The sequence below is a fragment of the Saccostrea cucullata genome, unplaced genomic scaffold, assembly GCF_032062105.1.
Source record: "Saccostrea cucullata isolate Sc308-1 unplaced genomic scaffold, CSIRO_AGI_Scuc_v1 ctg208, whole genome shotgun sequence".
In the NCBI taxonomy this organism is placed as follows: domain Eukaryota; kingdom Metazoa; phylum Mollusca; class Bivalvia; order Ostreida; family Ostreidae; genus Saccostrea; species Saccostrea cuccullata.
This window is the reverse complement of record NW_026930701.1, coordinates 274,029-299,104: the sequence shown is the minus strand read 5'-3', so window position 1 is coordinate 299,104 and position 25,076 is coordinate 274,029. Positions and strand designations below refer to the sequence as shown.

Here is a 25,076-nt window from a genome sequence, read left to right as displayed (position 1 = left end):
CAAATAAATTGCTGAAACAAGAATATCAAAAGTTTTGTTAAAAGTAAACATTTCTTAAGTTTTATGGTCAATAGAAAGCCTTTGTCAGCAAACACAATTTATCTCTATGTCAAAAGTTCACTGTCGTTTCTAAACAAATTGTTAGACCATTATTTACACACTGAATTGTTTATAAGAAGGAGCACACGAAGCATGTGATCAAGCGGAAGGGTATGCACTCTCCTCCATTACACCTGATCCCACCTCTGATGTTTTGGAGATCCGTGTTTGCTTTGCTGCTATTCTGTTTTGTTTAATGAACTTTTTAGCTTGAATACTGCCTGCTTTTTCCATATGTTTCATGATAGAAAAGATAGATAGCAATTTATTTAGTCTGGCGAAGTGGTTATTTGGTCTACTCTAGAGTCGCAGAGGAAGGAGTTGATCCTTACGTCAAGAAATAGGATCCCGCTGCGGAACCTTCGAAGGAGACGCCGTAGGTTCTGGCACGAAAAAAGATCATTCGCTGCTCAATGGCCGTAATTACTGAGTATAGGACAGCACTTCTCAGGCAATTGGTTGCGTCTCCATTTGAGTGAAAAATTCTCGAGAAAAACATTAAATAAGAAAAAAAACCAACCCTTCTTTCAACCCTTCTTTATGAAATTGCAGTCAGTAAGAAATCATATCATCAATGTTTTCGAGATAAATATAGAAACTTCATTTAACAAAATACATGTAATTATAAATATAAAAAGAAGTAAAAATAAGAATCAAAAGAGATTGTCATGTACAAATACCTCTTAGTAATCAAATCTTACACAATACCTGTTTACCTCTCAGGCGCGTAGCTGCCTATACGCAAGTACGCAAGTGCGTACACATCATTTTCAAAAAAAAAAAAAGAAAAGAAAGAAAGAAAACAGAATAAAAGAGAAAGATTTATTCGGAGAAAAAGAGGCACTATCTGTCTTTCAAATTATTTTACGTCTTATTGTTTCTATTCAAATTTTGTTCAGAATATATTGTTATAATCAAGTCTTTTATAAATTGAATTCCAAAATTCTTGAGTAAGAAAATATTGTTGTATCAAAATTTCAACTGTAAATCCGCGTAATCCTGATTCTCCGGAGAAATGCATGTATTTGATGAAGGAAAGCGATCTAAGTGACATTGATTTAAAGAAAAAGTTACAAGGATTTTGGACGACTACACAAGAATAACTGTTGAAGTAATGAATAAATACCGATAAACAAAAAAAAAAAATTCAAATTATTGAACAAAGTAAATATAAATCATTTATGAATATCTTATTTTACTGATGTTACCAGTTTATAGAATTTAACTACTCTCACACTGTTTAAGCTATATAAAGGTTATCAAAAGATCCAAACCCCCGTTTATATTTTGAAATACTTTAACGCCAATGATAACTTATTAAATAACTTCTCTGTTTAATCTTGTCACACTTGGAAACTTTTTTTCTAACACCAATATATTCGTAAATTAATTTGATTAAATTATCCTTCTCTTCCTGAAGTATCCATGGAAGTATAACTTAGCTAAGTGTTTGCTTGAGAAAAGAGCTGTAGCGTGATTTCTTTTAAAGAAAAATGACTGAAACATTTCGTAAAATCCAGGAGCTTCCGGATGCTTCGCCCCCTGGCTCCCCACCAGGGCTTCGCCCTGGACCTACTGGGGGCTTCAGGGTGGCCCCCAGGCCCCCGACCATTTTCTGCGTACACTTCATTTCAATGCTGGCTACGCGCCTGCCTCTTGATGGTATGTGAAAAGCTGTTTTAAACAATTTTTCGTAAAAGTCTATTTTTTTTTTTGCTTGGAACAAAAACGTTCTTCTCTTGACATTGTGTTTGTTTTTTTACCTTTCCATTAATTTCTACACTTACATGTACATTATTGTTATATATATATATTAGTACACCTCCACTTGTATGTTTGTCATCCGGAATTAATAAATGCATTTGTCGAATTCACAAAGAACATGAAAAGGAAGTACTCCGCAGTGCTGACTTATCCTTCCGTTTGTGGTGAGGTTTACACAGTTATCGTGGAGAGAGGACGGGGCCACGGCCGACTCATAGTAATCCCCGTCATACTGCTGTAGGTCACTCTGCTGACCCATAGGGTAAGTAATATTTTGTACCTCGTCTCCGACCAAAATTGTGAAACCTGCAAATTTCGATGAAATTTATTCATATAAATATTTTATATTCGACTGTGCATTAGACATGTTAGAAATTTAAAGTAAATATAACGCCTTTTGCATTGATGATTCCTCATCAGTTGATCACATTCACCAGATATCTTAAAATTAAATAATAACTCATAGGGCCCTCGTCTTTGTTTGGCACTATGACATAAACTTCCACTTGTAGAAAATATTCGAAAAAATGCCATTTAAGATAACATTTCAACTTTAAAAACTTGGCGTAATATCCCAAATAATAATGCTTACCTTGAAACATTTCTTTCACAAATTCAGCTTCTTGTTCCGAGTTTATTTTTAGAACATATCCTCCTTGGATTTCACACTTCCGCTTACAAATTAAATTTATATAACCACAATAAAGCAGTCTTTAATATTTAAGGCATAATTCATTTACATATAATAATCAAATTTACCGGCAAAAAATGACAAATTTCTATATACTTGAATTTTGTCTAGCAGCAAATTTTTCTTTTATTGTTTAATGGACTTTTTAGCTTGAATACTGGTCATTATTATTTTCATATATTTCATGTATTCCACATTGTTTTTGCTTTTCATATTATATTTGAAGAAATCGTAGCAATTTCATTTTTTAAATACATTTAATATATCTTTTGAACTTGATTTCTTGGTTTTTATAAGTAGGAGATGTAAGAGATTGATTGATTGATTGTATACTGTTTAACGTCCCTCTCCAGAATATTTCACTGATATGGAGACGTCACCATTGCCGGTGAAGGGCTGAAAATTTAGGCATTTACGGCCTTTGAGCAGGGAGGGATCTTTATCGTGCCACACCTGCTGTGACACGGGGCCTCGGTTTATACGGATCAAACCGCCCCATTTCGCCTTTTACGACAAGCACGGGGGTACTGAGGACCTATTCTAACCCAAATCCCCACGGGGAGAGATGTGTGTGTGTGTGTGTGTGTGTGAGAGAGAGAGAGAGAGAGAGAGAGAGAGAGAGAGAGAGAGAGAGAGAGAGAGAGAGAGAGCGTACATGTACCTTTGCCTCGGTAAAATAACTCTCACTTTTATCCAATAGTTTGTAAAAGCATCGTTTTGGACTTCTTTCTGAAAAGGAACAATCATAAAAAATAAATAATGTTTCTTTTTAAAGGGGCTGGGGGGGGGGGCTATTTTCAGACAATTTCGATCTCCTTTAAAAGAAGAGCTCCATATAAAAATATTTAAGAAATAAACAACGTTATTCAGTGAACATGGCGTTATGAATAGCAATTGCTCTGCTGACATATTCCATGATGCGCGCTAGCGCATCATGGAAAATATGCCAGCAGAGCTATTGCTATTCATAATGCCATGTTCAAGTGAATAATTAAATTATTACTTATATTTGCATACTTTGATTTTTTTTTCAAGAATATCAGAGGAAATCCTGACTTACATAAGGACACGGCTTCTTGTCTTCAGTAAAGAAAAACATACGGCTTTGAAATCAGTACACCTGATCAATTTTTTCTCAAATAAATCACAAACAATTTATAAAGTATTTTCCTATATTATCTGGATACAAGCGCCGTCATCACATTCTCTTAATTTTTGTTTTGATACAGTTGTGACGTCATCAATCAACGTTACAGACAAAAATCAATAATTTAACACTATGATGAAAAATGATAATGCTTTTATAATGATTATTACTCCAGAATGCTTTTCTATGATTTTTTTTAGTTTCTCTATTTATTTTTTTAATAGCTGAAATAATGTCTGAGAGAGAGAGAGAGAGAGAGAGAGAGAGAGAGAGAGAGAGAGAGAGAGAGAGAGAGAGAGAGAGAAAAAAATTAAAATTTGGCAGTTCTCTCAATTTTTAAAAAGTTTTATGATACAATTAAATACATTGACCAAAATTAAATTTTTAAAGATATAAATCAGCAATTTTAGATATTCTGAATTTCTTTTTTTCCAAAGAATATTACTAAAAACTTATTTTTAAAAATATATATATATACTTTCTACTGTTTAAAAGTGTGGGAGAGCTTGTTCTACACGAGTGTGATAGAGCAATTGCATTCATAGCAGGAGCAGTTGCGTCTATAGTCCTATGAACGCAGTTGATAACTGCATGTTCATAGTGGGAGAGAGCAGTGGATATGCAAATATACAAAAATGATCAAATTTTAAAACTAAAATGTATGAATTTTTCCTATGCCAAATGATAGTTGACAGCTTAAGATACCGTATATATATATAAAAGTTAAATCTGATGGTTAATTTGTGGTTAATTTGTTGATCCCCCCCCAGGCCTCTTTAACATGCTTTATATGGGAAATAGATGTTAAACTCATGGATTACAATTTCTTACAATAAGTTACTTATGATTCATCAAACAAATGAGACGTGGATACATTCATAAAGTATAATCATAATTAATATTTTAAGGAATATTTGATCATGTGATGTTCATATAAAGACTTGGGAAAATATAATGACAAAATAAGTTCAGATGCTTGAAGAAACAATTTTATTAACATCAAAATAGATAAAATTTTAATGATTTTTAAAAAAATAAAAGTATGAACTACAAACAAAAAGTGTGATATTTATATTTGTTACCACTTGAAAGAATTATTATATTTAGTTTTGAGCATTACCTTTACCATCTGAAATATATCGATTATATCCTGGTATGTTTTCACCATGTGGAAAGTTCGAATTCTTTATCAGTATGCATCGTTTTTCATTCTTATTGTAGTAAAAAGCTGGAGCTCGGTTTGATAAAGACCTTAAAGCACATTCACTTAGCGTACTGATGTCCTTATAAATCGTAATAGCATTGTCTTTAGTTATGTCTTCAAGTTCTCTTCTACGAAAATGTGAATCCGAAACGAGATATCGGTCAAAATGAATTTTTGATAAAACATTGCAAAAAAGGAAAGATATAAAAAATTGCACACGATACCAGCGATTCATTTTCAGAGTTAAAAGCTTAAGGCATCATTTGCGAGATGATTGAATCTGTGGTCGCTCTATCCTCTCAAAGCATTTTATCGATAATTAATTATTGTTTAAGGATAATTCCCTGGTCGTGCTGATGTACACATTCAATAAAATTACCTAATTAATTTTCATGGATAATATTTTTATATCGGTTGATATTAATATTTTGTCTGAACCCCTCAAGAGAGAGCTGAAGTTTCTCAGGTGTCATGAAGAACTACTTAGTAATGTTGGACCTGTTTTCCTACATCAACCTATTATATTTCTAAGGATTTGATAATATGTAAAATGGAAAGTATTTCTCTCCGACATGGTGCATTATAGCGATAAAGTTCAGTGCTACATTGAATTACATCTAAGTATTTAATTAATATTTTGCTTCTCGTTATATAATGATAATGATAAAAGTCATTGACAAAAATAACATATTTTACTTGCTTTTCTCAGCATTGCATTAATTTAACTTTTTATTAGTAAATATTAATATTTTTTCATACTATTTATAGTAAATAATGGTGCTAACAAAATACAGTAAAGCTCAAACATCTAATTAGAAAATACAAATGACAAGCTGAGCAAACACAGACCTTCAAAACATAAGAGGTGGGATCAAGTATTTACTTCCCGATTATGACAAGGAGCACACGGTGGATGTGACCGGTAGGCGTGGGTTGTTCACTCCTCCATGGCACCTGATCCCGCGTCTAATGTTTTGGGAGTCCGTGTTTTCTCTACTCCTATTCAGTATTGTTTTATGACTTTGATTTTGAACACTGTTCTTTATCTCCATATCCATCATTTTTAACCACCGAACATTATCTCTGCTGGTAGACAGTGTGTCTCCGAGGATACTTGTCGTTTGGTATCTTTGTAAATGTTCTTGTCACAATCGTCCTTCACTTCTAGTCTCAACCGATACATGTATCAAATCTTAATTTATAGAAAATGATAACATTTATTTTCCTGTTTCTATTCAAAATGTAAATTGTTTATTCTCAGATACACAGCATGTTCACAACCACTGAAGTGAATAAGTTTAACATTACAAGAGGTAAGAAAAGAAAAAGATCAACATACAAAGGATTTATACATGTATTCAAATAATAATTTATCAATCCAGACAATATTTCATGATGAGGCCACCTTTACAGATTGTTTGGTTGTCCTCTTCCGACCTACGGACTAAAATGGCCCGACTCAAATCCTTTTTTTTTTACATTCCAGGACACAGTATTTTTTCTGATTATTCTTCTCATCACGTCAAAAATATGTCAAAGTTTTCTGAAAAAAAACTTTTCATACCCACCTTCCGACCCAATAATTTTACACTTAGTCGGGAGAGGGCAAGCAAACATTATTTTAAAGATGACCAGAACGAGTCCTTACCTAATTTTATGTCTTGAGAGAACAGTTGCTGTCTTAAGATTGAAAAAAGATTGATATTGTTTGAATAACTCTTAGATTACTCTTTTCTGTGAAATATCACAATTCAAAATTATTTAGCTCTATAAATGAACATTTTTTTTATGATAAGATCAGTCATAATGAATATGGTACACGCAAAGAAAAATCGCGAAGCAGCGTTTCTGTGGAATCAATACATAGAGATAACGAGTTGTCTGTATTGTAATTAGATGTTTCTCCCTCTGGGCTAACTCTGGGATTTCCGGGGCTCCTGTTCTAGGCCTGGTAAAAGGTTTCTATGACTGTAAAATCACATATTTTTTAGGGGTCAAATTTTCGTGGTTTTGAGGAAAATATATATCGGTTCATGAGAATTTAATTTCGTGGTTGAAAATTTTTTAAGTAGTAATATAAATTATGTGAAAAATTGCATTTCGTGGTGGACATACCCGGTAACTTCCTGATTCTCTGCATACCTTGAAAACGACGAAAATTAACCCACGGAAATTAGTGATTTGACAGTAGTTGTAGATTCCTTGATATAATAACTGTTTTTACTCCCTTTTTTGTGTACGGAGCATAGTATCAAGTGTTTTTTTTTTTTTGTCTTTTACATTAACATTTTTCATTCTGTGTTGTTATCGATACAAACAGGGTCAGCAAGTTTAAAATAATATTAATAAGGTCAATTTATTACTCGTCAACGTCTTTTAATTGAAATTGTTCTAAATGCAGAATTCACTTATGATTGTATTCATAAAGAATTAAAGATGCCTAATTAACTAAATGTATTTTTTAATCTCAATTTTATAGACCCAGACGATAACATAACGCCAACGGAAAAGCTTGGTGTAATAATAGGTATGTACAAGTATGGCCACTTTTTAAAGATATTTATTCTAAAAATATTAATAATTTATTGTCTTTTGGTGTTATCTAAACATTTAAATGTAAATGTAATTGTAACTTATTCATCTTTAACAAAACGAAAAAAAAAATATATCACACATTTTGGAAACACCTATATTTCTGTAACATGTAAATAGACACGAAGTTTTAAATATTAATGCTAGAAGATAAGTTTTTAGAAACAAAATCTTGTTACAGTTGTGTGTTATATATTGTTTGTGCCATTGCTGTATGCCTGGAAGAAATTTCGCATCTGGAGAGAAAACATAAAAATTATTGCAAATGACTCAACATTTGAGATTGAAAATGCTGAAGAGCCCCAAGTTCAGGTGAGTTTGACATTTCACAAGTAACTATTATTGCAACTAGGCTCTTCAACGTCAAATTGTGAGATAGTTATTCGCAAATAGACGGTTGATTAGGAAATTGTACATAGATTTCAGCACCATAAGAATAAAGGAGAGTAATCTTAATTTGCGAGTGGTTCGTCTCGAGGAAATACGCGATAATTAATTCCATGAGTATATTTAGGAGTCTACAGTAAATAATTTTATATGAACTCGGTCCGGTTATAGAGATATTGTATAAAGCCGAACGTTTCAAGAATTCTAAAGTATTTTTCTTATTTATTTGTTTTTGTATTTCATTTTGTTTTGGTTTTTGTGTGAATATTCACAGGTGGAAAAGTTTGCGCTATGAGTAATAAAATGCATAACATCCAACTGAGTGTATGTTAAACTTTATATTTAAATTCGTCTTACGACATTATTTAGCACGAAATTATAAAGCTATAATTCACACTGTAGTACAATTTAACGCCAAACATTAAACAAAGTATTATACTTTATTGTATACTTTAAAATTCTGTCAATATTACATTCTCATTATCTCATACTGCAGTAAAAATATCCTGCACTAACAAAAAAAACTAAATGCTGTCATGAGACAGTAATACCCGCACTAAGGTGTTTGCCTCTAAATGCACACTCCTCTAAAATTAGGCTTTACCAAAGAAAAAGTCAATATAATTTAATAATTAACATAATAGGGCCTCCATGTATTCATCAAATTGAGCTTAATATTCTCAAGTGAACATGTGATTCATGGGCCTCGATCTTATAGGTACATGTATTTCATATTCATAATTCATTACCAGTCTGAAATTAAACAACAGAATTCAATTAATGATGTAAATTAGGTTTGAAACAAGGGGGGGGGGGTAAATTTTTGGCCCATAATTGGAACTTTTTAAATCTATTTTCTCATATAGATCAACAACAAATATTATTCAAATTAGTTTAAAGCGTTTTTGATGATTTTTTCCAAAATGTACAAACTTTTTTATACTTGATTATGCAGAAACACCTTGAAAACTGCCATATACCATGTATACCCAATCAATTTAGTCAACCCCCACCCTTCTCCCATCAACACACACACACGCAAACACACCCTATTTTCCTGTTTTTGGAAATAGGCCTAGATGGCAAAGTTAAGATAAAACATCTTTTGTAAATAATAATTTTAAATTTGTTCTTATACTGTAAATGTATCTGAAGACCTGCATCACATTGGGCTTGCGTCACGTACGTAACTTAAGTACTAGTTTTACCATTATCATTTTTAGATAGCACTGCACGTGCAGTACTAGGCCTAGTGTTGTGTACACATCATTGCATGTATGTCAGTTGGAATTATTTTGTGTTTAATTGGATTATATTTCATGAAGTTGGAGCTATGGCAGTCGGTAAGTACACGTTTTGGTATAGATTTGGGTAAAATAGTCTGAAATGCAACTGGTTAGGTTAAAGTTTAAAGGATCAAAGGTCATCCGATGCTGCAATAAGACGAATTTCACATTCTAAAGAGTTATCGCCCGTTATCGACGTTACATTCAGTTACAAAATACAGAATTTTTTTCTGAGAGGGAGGGGGGACTTCCAGACAAGAATTTCCTGAGAAGCAAATAAAAGGAGAAGTTATGGTGGTGTCTGTTTTCTAGGGTGGAGGGCATCCAAAGTCTTTTTTATATTATAGTCCTGCAAATTCGGGGGGGGGGATCTCGATCTCAAGATACACTTCCAGTCCCTGTAAACAGTAATGGCAAATGATCATGTGACTCCTAAATAGTGGGAAACTTTTTCCATTAGACCATACATAATTTTGCGCTTTTTGTGTTATTATGTTATGTAAATTTAATGGTATAAAGGTTTTGAACCCCCTGGAGGTCATCCCCACTCTCCTAATGATTCTAACTGGAAATGTTCACAATATGACTGCATTAAATGAAATAAAAGTGCATCAATGATAAGATTGCTTGACATTTCATTCACTACCTATCCTCCTAGAATTAGGAATGAAAATCATTCAAAGAGATGGACCACATTAAAGTATTTGTATATAGGCTATTAACATATTTTTTTAAAAATGTAAAACAAGCAGTAGTTTGCATACATGTAATGAATATAAACAGGGGTCTGGGATGGGGTGAGGGGAAGGATCGAGTTCCTGTCTCTTTACGTCTTAATGGTTGAAAACTCCTAAAATGAATGTTGACCTCAAATCCGACTTGTCCCCATTATTTTTCAAGTGGGGGTGTCTCCATTTGAGTGAAAAATTCCTGAGAGGGATGTTTAACAACAAACAAACAATTAAATGACATAAAAACACAATATTGATTTGCGTTAAGAAATATGCAGGGGATTTTTTCCATCATAAATCTTCTTCTCAAGAACAGCAAGGGCATTATTGTCCCCCGTTTTGGGGGAAAGGGAGGGAACATTAAATCTTATTTGTCTGTCAGTCTGGCCATCTTTGACAGTATGTGCATCTGTCACAATAGATTTAACCTTGATCATAACTTTTGAATAATATGAGATAGGGCTTTCATATTTCACATGTACATTACCACAAAACTTTCTAAATGTACTATGATTTTTTAACCCAAGTGAGACCTTGACCACAAAATTTTACCTACTTTCCAAAAAATAACATTTTAATAAATTAATCATTTTGAAAGAGAAAAGATATGGCATTTAAATTATACATGTATATTACTTGTGAAAAGACTTTTTTAAATATATCATGACTTTTGACTTTCTGATCTTGACCTAGAAGTTTAACCTACTTTTCAAAAATATTTTATTATATATTTATATATATATATAACTTTTGATTGAAAAGAGATGGGTCTTTCATATTTGACATGTATTTTACCTGCAACAAAATATTTCGAGAATGCGATGATTTCCCCCCTTTGACCTAATTTTCATAAAGTGACATATGATAGGGATGCATATTTGATACACAATCTGCCATAAATTATGGCATCCCATTCACTTAAACACAGAAAGCAAAGGACCACAATTCTTTGAATTTGCATGTATAATCTTGATATGGAAACATCCTCATATAATGTATATTCAAGTTTTTTATGCTACACCATGATTAGGAATACATGTATTAGTTTTTGTCATGTCCGTCCTCCACCCTTCCATCTGTCTTTCCATCGAGCTCAAAGAAATTACTTTCTAGATATTTTATCAAAGTTCATATGCTGATGCATATACTGATGTAAACTATCCAACTGTGGCAATATTTTTTATGCGCCCGGATTGATAGATCCCGGGCATATATTGTTTTTGTCCTGTCTGTCTGTCTGTTTGTCTGTTTATCTGTTTGTCTGTTTGTCTGTTGTCAACTTTAACCTTGGCCATAACTTTTGAACAATAAGAGATAGAGACTTCATATTTGGTATGCATACTCCACTATTAAAGTCCTTTCAAATGACATCAAGGTCAATGACCTTGTGACCTTGACTGTGACCTATGTGCTAAAAATAGCTTTTTCCACTGTTTGTCATACCTTTTTAACCATAGGAGATACGGACTTGATATTTGGTATGCATACTCCTTTAATAAAGCCCTTTCAGTTGACAACAAGGTCAATGATCTTGTGACCTTGACTGTGACCTAGATGCTAAAAATAGCTTTTTACACTTTTTGCCATAACTTTTTAACCATAAGAGATAGGAACCTCATATTTGGGATGCATACTCCACTGATTAAGTTCTTTCAAATGACACCATGGTCAATGACCTTGTGACCTTGACTGTGACCTAGATGCTAAAAATAGCTTTTTACACTTTTTGCCATTACTTTTTAACCATAGGAGATAGGAACTTCATATTTAGGATGCATACTCCACTGATTAAATTCTTTCAAATGACACCATGGTCAACCTTGACCTTGACTGTGACCTATATGCTAAAAATAGCTTTTTACACTTTTGGCCATAACTTTTAAAACCATAGTTTATCACTGTCTTAGACTTCAGTTTTGAATAAACAGTTCAAGATATATTATTAAACTTCTATTCAAATGAGAGCTATTATTGCATTGACCTTGTGACCTTGAATTTTCTTTGACCAATACTTTTTAAAAATGTGTTTATTTTTTAAACCATTAATTATATTTTTATCAAAATTCATATGATAATAGTAAATTCACACTGATGTAAGCTTTCACAAACACATTTTGACTTGTTTACCTTTGACTTCTCTTAGACTAAATCAGTTTTGAATAAACAGTTCAAGATATATTAATCAAACATAATATGCTAATATGTATTGATGAGAGCTATTATTGCATTAAAAACTTCATTTTGCACATTCCTTGAATTTTCTCTTTAATATGAATTTTGCTTTTTAAAAATAATGTGTTTTTATGTTTAACATGCACTTATACATTAATTATATTTTTATCAAAATTTATTTATATTTTAGTTTCAATTCAAAAAAAACTGTTTAAGATATTTTCATCAAACTTTATACACAAATACAAATTTTAGTTTTTACCACAACCTTTCCTTTGACTTCTCTTTAGCTGTCTGTAAACTTTTCACATTTTTGAGGGTCTAAGAACCACTGGGCCATTTCATTGCCACAATCATTCTTGGGTGAAGATATTTTTATCAAACATAATAAGCTTAATGAAAATTTGGTGGCATGTAAAAATCTTCTTCTCAGTGTGCCAGGAGATGAAACTTATGGGTTACAGTGGCTGCATCAAAAACTTAGATCTTGCACATGATCCTTTAACGTGACCTTGACCTCCCTCGTGTGCGTTTTTAATATGTATTTTTAGAATCGTGTAAATTTCGTTTTGTAAGTTTTTATCGAAATAATTTAAAACATTTTTATGTTTTTCTAAATTTATTAAAATCATAATTTGAAAAAGCGATTTACATAATAGAATACAGAACGAACTATATCCAAACAAGCAATTTATTTATATTTTAAATTTCAATTCTGATAAAAAAACTGTTTAAAAATCTGATTTAATTATTATTTACATCAAACTTTAAATCACACAAAAAAAATTTTTTTTTAGTTTTTAGTGTTTACATAGCTACATTGCAGTTAGTCGACAAATATACATGCACACGGCATGATTTTCGGGAGTTTTGGTTATCTGTGTTTATCTCTTGAATTTATTTGTAACGAATTAATTTAAAATTTCTGCAAATAAAAAAGTTGAATAATTAGCAAGTTTATCAGACATCGAATAAATGGAAACATAAGGATCAAATTTGTAATTTTAATTTAAGTCATTCAATTTTTTTGTGGAATCTTCTTCTGCATATCATGATATCCAATTCAATCAAATTATAAGACCCACATAATGTACATCCTTGGGTGAACAAAATCCGTTTTCTTTGGGGAATTACCTTAGAAATAATTATTCTTAATCTGAAATATTAAGTCTTGCATATATTTAGTTACAGAAATATCATTTTCCATTTTTTTTTCAAAGTCTATGAAATAATATTGATAATTCTTTGAAATCTTAAATAAGTATTAAGCTTTATTTCGTTTTGAAAATATCAATTCCTAAATATTTTGAACTATTTTGAGGGAAGAAACGTGCGTTTACGTTAACAATCGTGCAAGATCGTGTAACGTGTAGAATCACTGAAAGATGCGTGTAACAGGTTTAATCGTGCGTTAATCGATGAACGTGATCGTTCGTGTAAGTTGTCAACAATAACGTTCCAGCCACTGTAACATCCTCAGGTAGTGAATATTCAAATGTGTTCAAATCATGACCCCCGGGGATAGGGCAGGGCCAAAATGGCCGACCAAAGTTTTATATAGAAATATATTGGAAAATTCTTTAAAAATCTTCTTCTCAAGAACCACTGTGCCAGGAAAGATGAAACTTATGGAGTAACATCCTCAGATAGTGTAGATTCAAGTTTGTTCAAATCATGACCCTGGGGTTAGGGCGGGGCCAAAATGGCTGACCAAAGTTTTACATAGAAATATATAGGAAAAATCTTTAAAAATCTTCTTCTCAAGAATGACAAATCCATAATTCATCATATTTATATGGAAGCATCTTCAGGTAGTGTAGATTCAAATTTGTACAAATCATTTTAGGAATAAAAGGAAACACATCTTTAAAGTTCTTCTTTTCAGGAACACCAAGAGCATGATTAATATGGAAATATTCTCAAGAGGTGTAGATTCAAGTTTGTACAAATCATGACCACCAGGGTTAGGGAGGTGCCATATTTTTCCAGCCCCTTTTTGCCATCCATATGAAAATTCAAATTTTGAAACCATTTTACACATACACAAAACAAACCAATCATTTTCTAAATGATCATGGTTTAAAGCTATTGCAGCATAAGATATTAGGGAAGTTCTTGAAATCAGGGTGATTAAACATGTCAAATATATGTAAAAAAAAAATATATAAAAATTCTACCTCGTAAAAAAAAAAAATATATAAAAACACCACCAACCATCTCTTAAAAGATGATAAGGCTGCTGAGTAAAATGTAGATCCTTTTTGTATAAAAAACCATTCCCCCATTTGATCCCCCGTGGCAAAATCAAAATTCCCAAACCTTACTGCACATCTACATGACACCACCAACCATCTCTCAAAAGATGATAAGGCTGCTGAGTAAAATATAGAAGGAGTTCAGGGAAGAAGGGGCTTTTTGTATAAAAAACGTCATTTTTCGACCCCCATTTGATCCCCCGGGGCAAAATCAAAATTCCGAAACATTACTGCACATCTACATGACACCCCCAACCATCTCTCAAAAGATGATTAGGCTGCTGAGTAAAATGTAGAAGGAGTTCAGGGAAGAAGGGGCTTTTTGTATAAAAAACATCATTTTTCGACCCCCATTTGATCCCCCGGGGCAAAATCAAAATTCCGAAACCTTACTGCACATCTACATGACACCACCAACCATCTCTCAAAAGAGGATTAGGCTGCTGAGTAAAATGTAGAAGGAGTTCAGGGAAGAAGGGGCTTTTTGTATAAAAAACGTCATTTTTCGACCCCCATTGGATCCCCCGGGGCAAAATCAAAATTCCGAAACATTACTGCACATCTACATGACACCCCCAACCATCTCTCAAAAGATGATTAGGCTGCTGAGTAAAATGTAGAAGGAGTTCAGGGAAGAAGGGGCTTTTTGTATAAAAAACATCATTTTTCGACCCCCATTTGATCCCCCGGGGCAAAATCAAAATTCCGAAACCTTACTGCACATCTACATGAAATCACCAACCATCTCTCAAAAGAGGATTAGGCTGCTGAGTAAAATGTAGAAGGAGTACAGGGAAGAAGGGGCTTTTTGTATAAAAAACGTCATTTTTCGACCCCCATTTGATCCACCGGGGCAAAATCAAAATTCCGAAACATTACTGCACATCTACATGACACCACCTACCATCTCTCAAAAGATGATTAGGCTGCTGAGTAAAATGTAGAAGGAGTTCAGGGAAGAAGGGGCTTTTTGTATAAAAAACGTCATTTTTCGACCCCCATTTGATCCCCCGGGGCAAAATCAAAATTCCGAAACCTTACTGCACATCTACATGACACCCCCAACCATCTCCCAAAGGATGATAAAGCTACTGTGAAAAATGTAGGAGGAGTTCAGGGAAGAAGGGGCTTTTTGTATAAAAAACGTCATTTTTCGACCCCCATTTGATCCCCCGGGGCAAAATCAAAATTCCGAAACCTTACTGCACATCTACATGACACCCCCAACCATCTCCCAAAGGATGATTAAGCTACTGTGAAAAATGTAGGAGGAGTTCAGGGAAGAAAGGGCTTTTTGTATAAAAAACGTCATTTTTCGACCCCCATTTGATCCCCCGGGGCAAAATAAAAATTCCGAAACCTTACTGCACATCTACATGACACCCCCAACCATCTCCCAAAGGATGATTAAGCTACTGTGAAAAATGTAGGAGGAGTTCAGGGAAGAAGGGGCTTTTTGTATAAAAAAAACGTCATTTTTCGACCCCCATTTGATCCCCCGGGGCAAAATAAAGATTCCGAAACCTTACTGCACATCTACATGACACCACCTACCATCTCCCAAAGGATGATTAAGCTACTGTGAAAAATGTAGGAGGAGTTCAGGGAAGAAAAGTGTGACAGACGGACGGACGGACGGACGGACATGAGTAACAACAATATACCCGAACTTTCTTTCGAAAGTGCGGGTATAAAAATAATAGAACGAAAATCTGAAAGAAAGACATGCATACAACAGTGGCGGATCAATGAATCATAAAAAGGAGAGGGGGCAGTTGGGTTTGCAACTGGGTAGGGACCGAGTACCATACCAAAACTATTGATTTATTAAATCGAATATATATTTTGGACACAAAGGGGGTTGGGGGGTTGGGGCTCTTAATCCGCCTGTGTACAAATACAGTTCAATAACTAATTAGAAACATAAAACTTTTTATAGTGGGGCACCCTCGGACAAATCAACATGGATCCCATGTCTATTATAAAACGTCTGGTACAAAGTGAGGTGTCAATGAAAGACGTCAAGATAGGACAACTCATCGAGATCGGGAGAACAGTCCGGGTCTTCAAGGCTAGACTTGTGGACGAGGGAGTGTCCAAGATTGTCGCTCTGAAAATGCTTCAAGGCATGTAAATATTGTAATATACTATGAAATCATTACTTTTCATTTGGGGTTGATTTTCGTGGTTTTTGAGGTGTGCAGAGACCAACGAATTTATGTCCATTATGAAATGTAATTTTTCACAGAAATTGCTACTCAATAATTCTTCATCCAAGAAATCAAATAACCACGATCACATTTTTTTTCCCTCAAACCACATAAATTTTACGCAAAGAAAATTTTTGATTTTACATTACATGCAATTGCTTGGGTGTTCCGGGAGATACGTGTTCTATGTCATTTTCATATTGCATTGTTTTTAGACTTTATTTAGTTTCTGGTGAAGTTTTTCAAATTATTCTGTTATGGGTCAAAATAACCCAAAATGCCAGCAAAGATTAATCTCACAATTAAAACTTAAAGCCGTTCGTCCGATTCTAATCTCTAAGAATATATATTCGTTTTTCTTTTTGAAAAATAATTGTCCATAAATTATTTCAGCTTTTGTCAAATTATATCCCCAAAGTCTTTTTCTTTTTAAAGATATCAAAATTCAAAAGTTAAAAAAATAATTTTTGTTAGGTCACAGAAAAAATAATCCTTTGTTGACATTTGTTAACATTGCGTGAAATCACCTTCGAAAAATTAAATTTATCGCTTACATGTATAACTCATGAAGAACAAACCCGAGCATTTTTTCCAAAACAAAGTGTACACGGGCAATATTCTCTCTCGTTACTATACTCCCTTTTTAAAAAATCTTTAAAAATATCTGATTTTCCTTTATTCTGTAAATATGCATAACAATATAAAAATTACTGTGGATAATATTCAATTAATTTCTTGATTTTTAAAAGAAGATATATCATGACTTAGGATTCTACTAATGGAAAAAAAAATACTCGGGTTTGAATTCTCTTCATAATTAGATATAACCGATAAAAGTATTATTTTCAAAGGTGACTTCAAAACAGATCTTAACTTCCCGTCAGGAACAAGGTTTTTAGTCTATGTTTTCCATGTAAGGATTGTTGTAATAAACTGTTAAATCAATCTTATAATTAATTTTTATATATTATCTATGTAATGACATACTTTTATTGTTTAAGATAATATGTGCCTGTTTCGGATGAAGCAGCTTTAACAATAATTTATTTACAGTAACATATACGAATTAAAAAGTACAAACTTACAGCAAGAAAACAGTGTAAATTACTGCACACTATGTCCCAGTGAGAGAATCCTATTCCGCTCTCTTTGTACGCCAGTCTTACTTGTAAACCAAATGATATACGCCAATGTTCTTTTATGCTTGCACTTTACAGGGTATTTATACATTATTATAAATCTACAATTTTCTAGAAGTTGTTAATAAATCATATTACATGAACATTCTGGTATGTACTAATATTAGAAATAGATGAAATTAGATATACTAAGTAAGTAAGAATATAAATTAAAAAATCAAGAAAAATTAAGACAATTGTATATTTAATATATGGCACCTGATCCCACCTCTGATGATTTGGAGGTACGTGTTTGCTCTGCTCCTATTTTGTATTATTTAATAGACTTTTGATCTTGAATACTGTTCGTTGTCTCCATATGTTTCATTTAGCCTTTTTTTTTTTAGCTGAATCCTCTGTTCAAGTCGTACAATATTTGGTGTATTTAAGTATAAAAATTAACCCCCATTTGTTTTTATTTTAAGACAAACATGAAATGGAAAAAAAAAACAAAGGTCAATATAACAACAGTATAGTTCTTATTAAAACTGAAAACAAGACAAAACTACATGTACGTATGAAGAGTATAAAACATAGACTCTCTGAAACTTAGTCAAGATCGGATGCCTAAGAGGAAAAAGCATCCGTTGTTGACTAGCCGCAGTAGTAAATTGATTGTAGGCAAAAATGTAGGGTTTTTTTAAAAAAAAAAAACGTTGTTTAATCCAACAGTTAGAGTATCATGGCTTTTATGAATAAACATTTAAATTTTAAGTCAGCACCCTAAACTTCTCTCTTTCTCTCTTTTAGAAGGTGTCTCCGATAAAGATTATCGTCTGATGAATGCCAAGATTCGCTTCTTCTCAACAAGGAAGCTGGATCACCCGAACGTTGTCAAATTCATAGGTGCGATAAAGGATGATGAAAAATGTAGGTTTACTTTGTGGGTTCCCTTCCCTAAAATAGTCACTGTTAGTTTTGATCACTGCGCTCTTTAAGTGAAAGACTTATTTTTTGTACCTGTTGACTTTAAAATATACAGGTCTCTTACATGTGCATCAGTGATAATATACTGGCTTAAAAATGAACCGAGCATGCTCTTTGAGATATATTCACAATATTTTGGAGAATGATTTCCAAGGTGATAAGATACTGATTAATTTTAAGATGGACCGTGCATGCCTTTTGAGCTATATCGTCGATCTTTTAAAGAATGTTTTATATATCTATAATAAGATGCTGGTTAAAATTTAGATGGCCCATGCATGCCTGTTGAGTCATGTCGACGATAGCTATAGAATGGTTTTCAGGGTTTCATACATCTATAATAAGATTCTGGTTTATTGTTAGATGGACCGTGCATGCTTTTTGAACTCTGTCGACGATCAGTCAGGGAATGGTTGGAGGATTGCCGTGCTCCACTGAACAAGGACACCCTGTTACAGATGACTGAATTTCCTCTCCAAATAGCGAAGGGGATGAGGTATCTCTCTGACCAAAAAGCAAGTTACTTTTTACTTACTGATCAGGAAAATACCTTTAAAATAATATATTTTTTCCTATAATAGTGAAATGGCACCCGCATCGTAATCTTTTTTTAGCTCACCTGAGCCGAAGGCTCAAGTGAGCTTTTCTGATCACATTGTGTCCGTCGTCCGTCCGTCCGTCCGTCCGTCCGTCCGTCTGTCCGTCCGTAAACTTTTCACATTTTCGACTTCCTCTCAAGAACCACTGGGCCAGTTTTGACCAAACTTGGTACAAAGCATGCTTGGGTAAAGGGAAATTTAAATTGTTAAAATGAAGGGCCAAATCCCTTCACAAGGGGAGATAATCAAGAAAAGACAAAAATAGGGTGGGGTCATTAAAAAATCTTCTTCTCAAGAACCACTGGGCCAGAAAAGCTGAAACTTATGTGGAAGCATCCTGGGGTATTGTAGATTTTAAATTGTTAAAATCATGACCCCCGGGGATTGGGCGGGGCTACAATGGGGAATCAAAGTTTTACATAGATATATATAGGAAAAATCTTTAAAAATCTTCTTCTCAAGACCCACTGTGCCAGAAAAGCTGAAACTTAAGTGAAAGCATTCTGTGGTAGTGTAAATTCTAAATTGTTCAAATCATGACCCCCGGGGATTGGGCGGGGCCACAATGGGGAATCAAAGTTTTACATAGAAATATATAGGAAAAATCTTTGAAAATCTTCTTCTCAAGAACCACTGGGCCAGAAAAGCTGAAACTTATGTGAAAGCATCCTTGGGTAGTGTAGATTCTAAATTGTTCAAATCATGACCCCCGGGGATTGGGCGGGCAACAATGGGGAATCAAAGTTTTAAATAGAAATATATAGGAAAAATCTTTGAAAATCTTCTTCTTAATAACCACTGGGCCAGAAAAGCTGAAACTTTTGTGAAAGCATCCTTGGGTAGTGTAGATTTTAAATTGTTCAAATCATGACCCCCGGGGATTGGGCGGGGCCTCAATGGGGAATCAAAGTTTTACATAGAAATGTATAGGAAATATCTTTGAAAATCTTCTTCCCAAGAACCACTGGCCCAGAAAAGCTGAAACTTATGTGGAAGCATCCTGAGGTAGGGTAGATTTCAAATTGTCTTAATTATGATCAGTGGGGTAGGGTGGGGTCACAATATGTATTACATGGGGGAAATCTAGTAAAGAACAGAATGGTCAAAGCTTCTCAGGTGAGCGATGTGGCCCATGGGCCTCTTGTTTTTCTTCAAAAATTCAAATGGTATACGAATATGCTAGTAACATTTATATAATATCAAAGGAATGTGCAATTATCAAATGCTTCTAGGGTACTGGATTGCAAACAAAAATTTAATTGATTGCATTCATTAATTTTAAAGGTAACCATTTATGGATAATTGATTTATTATTAACACTTTTGATGATGCAGATAGTACATAAACGCCTAGCTGCTAGAAATGTGCTGTTAAACAGCGTCTTACAAGCAAAGGTCGGATGTTTTGGACCAAGACACAAAGACAAAATTTCTCATCATTTTCAAAGGGTAACATTCTTAGAAAAATTAGATTTTGTTTTCTGTAAAGCAACTATCATATTAACCTACTGATCTTTTCTCTATGCTAGTTTCCATTAGAAATTATACAAAATGTATATATCTGAATTTAAAAGCTCTGAATGGCCTACTTAGTATTTATTTTTTACTTAATTTATATAAGTCTGTAGAATGCTGGAACCAAGGACGTTATAAAAAAACTTAGGAATAAAATGTTTCTTATTTTCTCCAAGCAATATAAAAAAAAACCTTGTTTCTGATTGTAATTCTTGTTTGAATACTTTTTATTTCTCCAAATATTTCAATAACCTGTTTGTCATTATCTGTTCTGTTGATCTGCATTAGACCTACTTTTGTGTTGATCGTGCTTTTTTTTTTAAGTCTTTTTATCCATCTCAATCAAAATCCTGATGAGGTATTGATATTTGAAGAGAATGATGACCCTATCTGTCTTAGTAATGCGCTTTTGTATCCATCTCAAACTTAATTCAAATTATTTATAAAGGATTTTAGGGACTGCCGATGCTAATTTTTTGACGGTTTCTATCCACAGGAGAGAATGCCTATCCAGTGGTTTGCTCCTGAGAGTCTTGCTGAGATGAATACGTATTCTACTGAAAGCGATGTGTGGTCGTTTGGGGTGACTGTATGGGAGATATTTACATTAGGTATGTCTGGTTTGATTACTGTGTTCTTGTGTAGATTTTGTTTATTTGTTGGTTTATTGTTTAACGTCCCTCGCGCTTTATTATTATATGGAGACACCACCTCTTGCTGGAGGGGAGCTGATAAATAAGGCCTTTGCTTGACATTCAGTGATCTTTTTCGTGATAGTACCTAATGCAACAAGGGACCTTGCTTTTCTAATCTGACGGAAAGGTCTCCAAATCCCACAGATTTACAAGTGAATTGAACGTAACAAGTCATCAATTTATTTCATTTCCCTTATTTTATGTTTTTTATATGCCCATAATTATATCTATTAGTAGTGTTAAGATTGCGATAAAACGGTGAAAAAATCGAAGATTTTTGAGACTATTACTTTTTTTTTTTAAATTTGATTATTTTTTTACGTTTACTTGTAATTAAAAGTGATCTGACTTAGATAAACATAAATAAAAAGGGATTGTTTTGAAGTTTTTATTCAAGGTAATTTTCTCTCTTTGTTACCTTGAACCTTCAATGTACATTTCATTGTTTTTTTTTATTCATTAGTGATCATTGTTTGTCTTCATTTATAGGTGATCTACCTTACATTAACTACAACAACAGAGAATTAATAGACTTGTTAAAAGAAGGGTTTCGTCTGCGTAAGCCGACATACGCTGATTCCAGGTAAAATCGTCTTATAAAGAAAAGGAGACGTAGTTAGGCCACATCCTTCAACCACTTTGTCTAAAATCAAAAGCAAAGAAATATTGATAACGGACAGTATTCAATCTCAAAGTCTATAAATCAATACAAAATAAGACAAGAACAAACACGGACCTCCAAAACATCAGAGGTGGGATCAGGTGCCAGGGAGGAGTAAGCATCCCCTGCTGACTGTTCGTACCCGCCATGTGCTCCTTGTCATGATCAGGAAATAATGGAAAATCCGTCGTCAATTTGATTATTGAGAAGAGATCCCCCACTTATCTCGGGAGGGACATGGAAGCTCATTGTGACCCCGTCCCACTACACCAGGCGTAATACGTTGAACAAATTTAGTTTTAAGTTACCAGTGTTATATCCGGCAATGTACCCATTTTCCATTTGGCGTTAACACATCTGAATCAACAAGACCTGAAGATAATATCTCACATATATGACAAGTATCATCTCTACTATTTTAGAGGGAATATTCACACGTATGTTACCTATATATGTACCAGTGCTAAAGACTGAGTGGTCAGGAGATATGATATGAATTTACACTGCGTATCCTGCGTCTGTATGTATGAAACTAATTGTAGGAATTTTGTTGTTCTTTATGAGAAGATAATTTGATTGTCTAACGTTTTGGAGGTCCGAGTTCTGCTCCTTTTTTTGTAATGTTTAATGGACTTTTGAGATTAGATACCGATCGTTAGCTGTTCGTTATCTCAATATATTTGATTTTTTTATTCTAAACTTACGTATGGAAATTGATCCACTAAATTTCATAGGACATAATTTGAACAATTTAAAATTATAGTACTTGGTGATGTCTCCATCAAAATCATTAATCATTACGGTGCTGATCCTGAAAAAAATATTAAAAAATAATCTGCTTCATTAATTTTTTGTAGTTCAAATGAAGAAGTTTACCTGCACACTTTTTGTTTTCTCAATATTTTTATACAAAAAATCCATTTATTTTTTTATCTTCTGACATTAGCATTTTTCATATATAGAAAACCTTGATATTTAGCGTAAATGCATCGGTCTGTTAATATATTGTTTGTAAAAAGAAAAGAAAAAAGATATACTTATCCTTATAATTACCTAATGGCTTTTGTTGATTTTTTCAAAATATATTTCATACTGAAAAAATACATGCATACAGTTTTACCTGGACAGGCTGCATTGATCATGACAATCGACACATCAATTTCTTTTCTTTAAATTTTGTGGTGTTACCTTTTATAAAATACTTTACAAATCTGTAAAAAAAAATTGTCTGGGAAGCTTTTTTTTTTAATTAATTATTTTAATTTTCTTTTTGCAGGTTTTATGATATTATGAAATCATGCTGGAAAATGAAACCCAGTAATAGACCAACATTTTCTACTTTAGTTATAGAGCTAACAAATCTTCGTGATTTACCGAGTACTACCGAGTAACACCGAGTTTTACCGACTATTTTTGAGGATTACCGTGTTAATCTTCTTTAGTTACCTCGTTGATTTACTATCCAGAGACCAACAAACAAACAACCAAGCCATAGAAAAGGAGTCAATAAAACCATAAATCTTAGACTGTTAATTTTTAAGGTTCATAGTGTTAACACAAACACCTTTATTTTACCTGGAATGACCTAATTTGGGATACGTTTCCGAATTGCGTTTCAATCAATAAAGAGCCATTCATCATTTGTAATGAGCTTTAAAACAGATTATTGGTGGATTATGTGGGGACATTCCGGTGTAAGAAGATTCATTAATCTTGACTCCATTGTTATTTCATCTATTTTAGTCATTCAGTGAATGATTATAAAATTTCTAGTCTGTGTGCTATTTCAGAGAGAGAGAGAGAGAGAGAGAGAGAGAGAGAGAGAGAGAGAGAGAGAGAGAGAGAGAGAGAGAGAGAGAGAGAGAGAGAGAGAGAGAGAGAGAGAGAGAGAGAGAGAGATAAAAAGGTTTCTTTATGACTAGGAATTAATTTGATTTTCACAATAAAAAATATTAAATACATTCAGTGTTATTTTCTTTATGAAATCGGTTAGAAATCTTCGACGTTCAAATCTTCATAACACACTCGAAACGCGCATTAGAATATATAGGAAGAACTATATGCATTTCCAATACTCTAGGAACACCAAAATGTACATTGTTTGACTAAATTTCATGAAAAAATATAACCCTGTTAAACTGATGTGTAATTACAACAAAGGTGCGTTCAAAATTAGTTTGTTATTTTTTCCCTCGCAATATTTGTTTGCAATATTTAACTTTGTTACGTCACAAACGACTCTTACGTCTATTAAGCACACCAGTTTTGAAGGTAGCTAAATTCACAATAAAGATTAACGAAATAAACAATTATAAAGTTGGAAAATAAGAGAAAGTAAATATAACGTTTAATTCGTATTTTTGGATGTAGTCGGTCATATACATCATGTACATGTAACACACCTGGCCGTGCCTAAAAGTTCAAGTTCATTTTATTCACTCAAAACACGGTAGGTACGGTACATGGGTTAAAAGAACATATATATATATATATATATATATATATATATATATATATAGAAAGCACAAAGAAATTCACTTTTACATGGATACCCACTTCCGCCCCAGCCCGGGGTTGAACTCTCGACCTTCGGAATCTGTCTCCTAGCAGTGCAGGAACAGCGCGCTAGACCGCTCGGCTATCTAGGCAAGTCTAAAAACTTGCTTTCGATGCCGATGGAATTCTCGCGGCACTGCCCTACACTACACGGTCATTGAGAATAGAAGTGAGATACAGTTATTTGGACATTAGTTTTAACAGAGGATTGTTACCAATACATGTTGTAATGAAATTAATTATTATTTATAAAGCACATTTTACAACAACTCTTAAACTAACATAACTGCCCTAAGTGAAGAAATATTAATATAGAAAGCACAAAGAAATTCACTTTTACATGGATACCCACTTCCGCCCCAGCCCGGGGTTGAACTCTCGACCTTCGGAATCTGTCTCCTAGCAGTG

At 33.4% G+C, this 25,076-nt stretch overlaps 2 protein-coding genes across 2 annotated transcripts; one reads left to right on the top strand and one right to left on the bottom strand.

The window, feature by feature from the left end:
- Positions 1–1,757: 1,757 nt before the first annotated feature.
- LOC134229684 (uncharacterized) lies at positions 1,758–5,182 on the bottom strand. The gene is made up of 4 exons (XM_062711451.1): positions 4,822–5,182; positions 3,216–3,283; positions 2,456–2,537; positions 1,758–2,169 (listed from the first exon to the last, which is right to left on the bottom strand). Exons 1-4 carry the CDS (start codon positions 5,138–5,140, stop codon positions 1,949–1,951), a joined length of 690 nt encoding a protein of 229 aa, XP_062567435.1. The 5' UTR covers positions 5,141–5,182; the 3' UTR covers positions 1,758–1,948.
- LOC134229682 (fibroblast growth factor receptor 3-like) lies at positions 2,010–24,016 on the top strand. Its single transcript, XM_062711449.1, has 11 exons — positions 2,010–2,125; positions 6,167–6,218; positions 7,385–7,432; positions 7,679–7,809; positions 16,268–16,454; positions 18,467–18,586; positions 19,007–19,162; positions 20,581–20,690; positions 21,253–21,367; positions 21,941–22,034; positions 23,389–24,016. The coding sequence occupies exons 2-11, from the start codon at positions 6,176–6,178 to the stop codon at positions 23,501–23,503; spliced, it is 1,119 nt and encodes a 372-aa protein (XP_062567433.1). The 5' UTR covers positions 2,010–2,125; positions 6,167–6,175; the 3' UTR covers positions 23,504–24,016.
- The last annotated feature ends 1,060 nt before the right edge of the window (positions 24,017–25,076 follow it).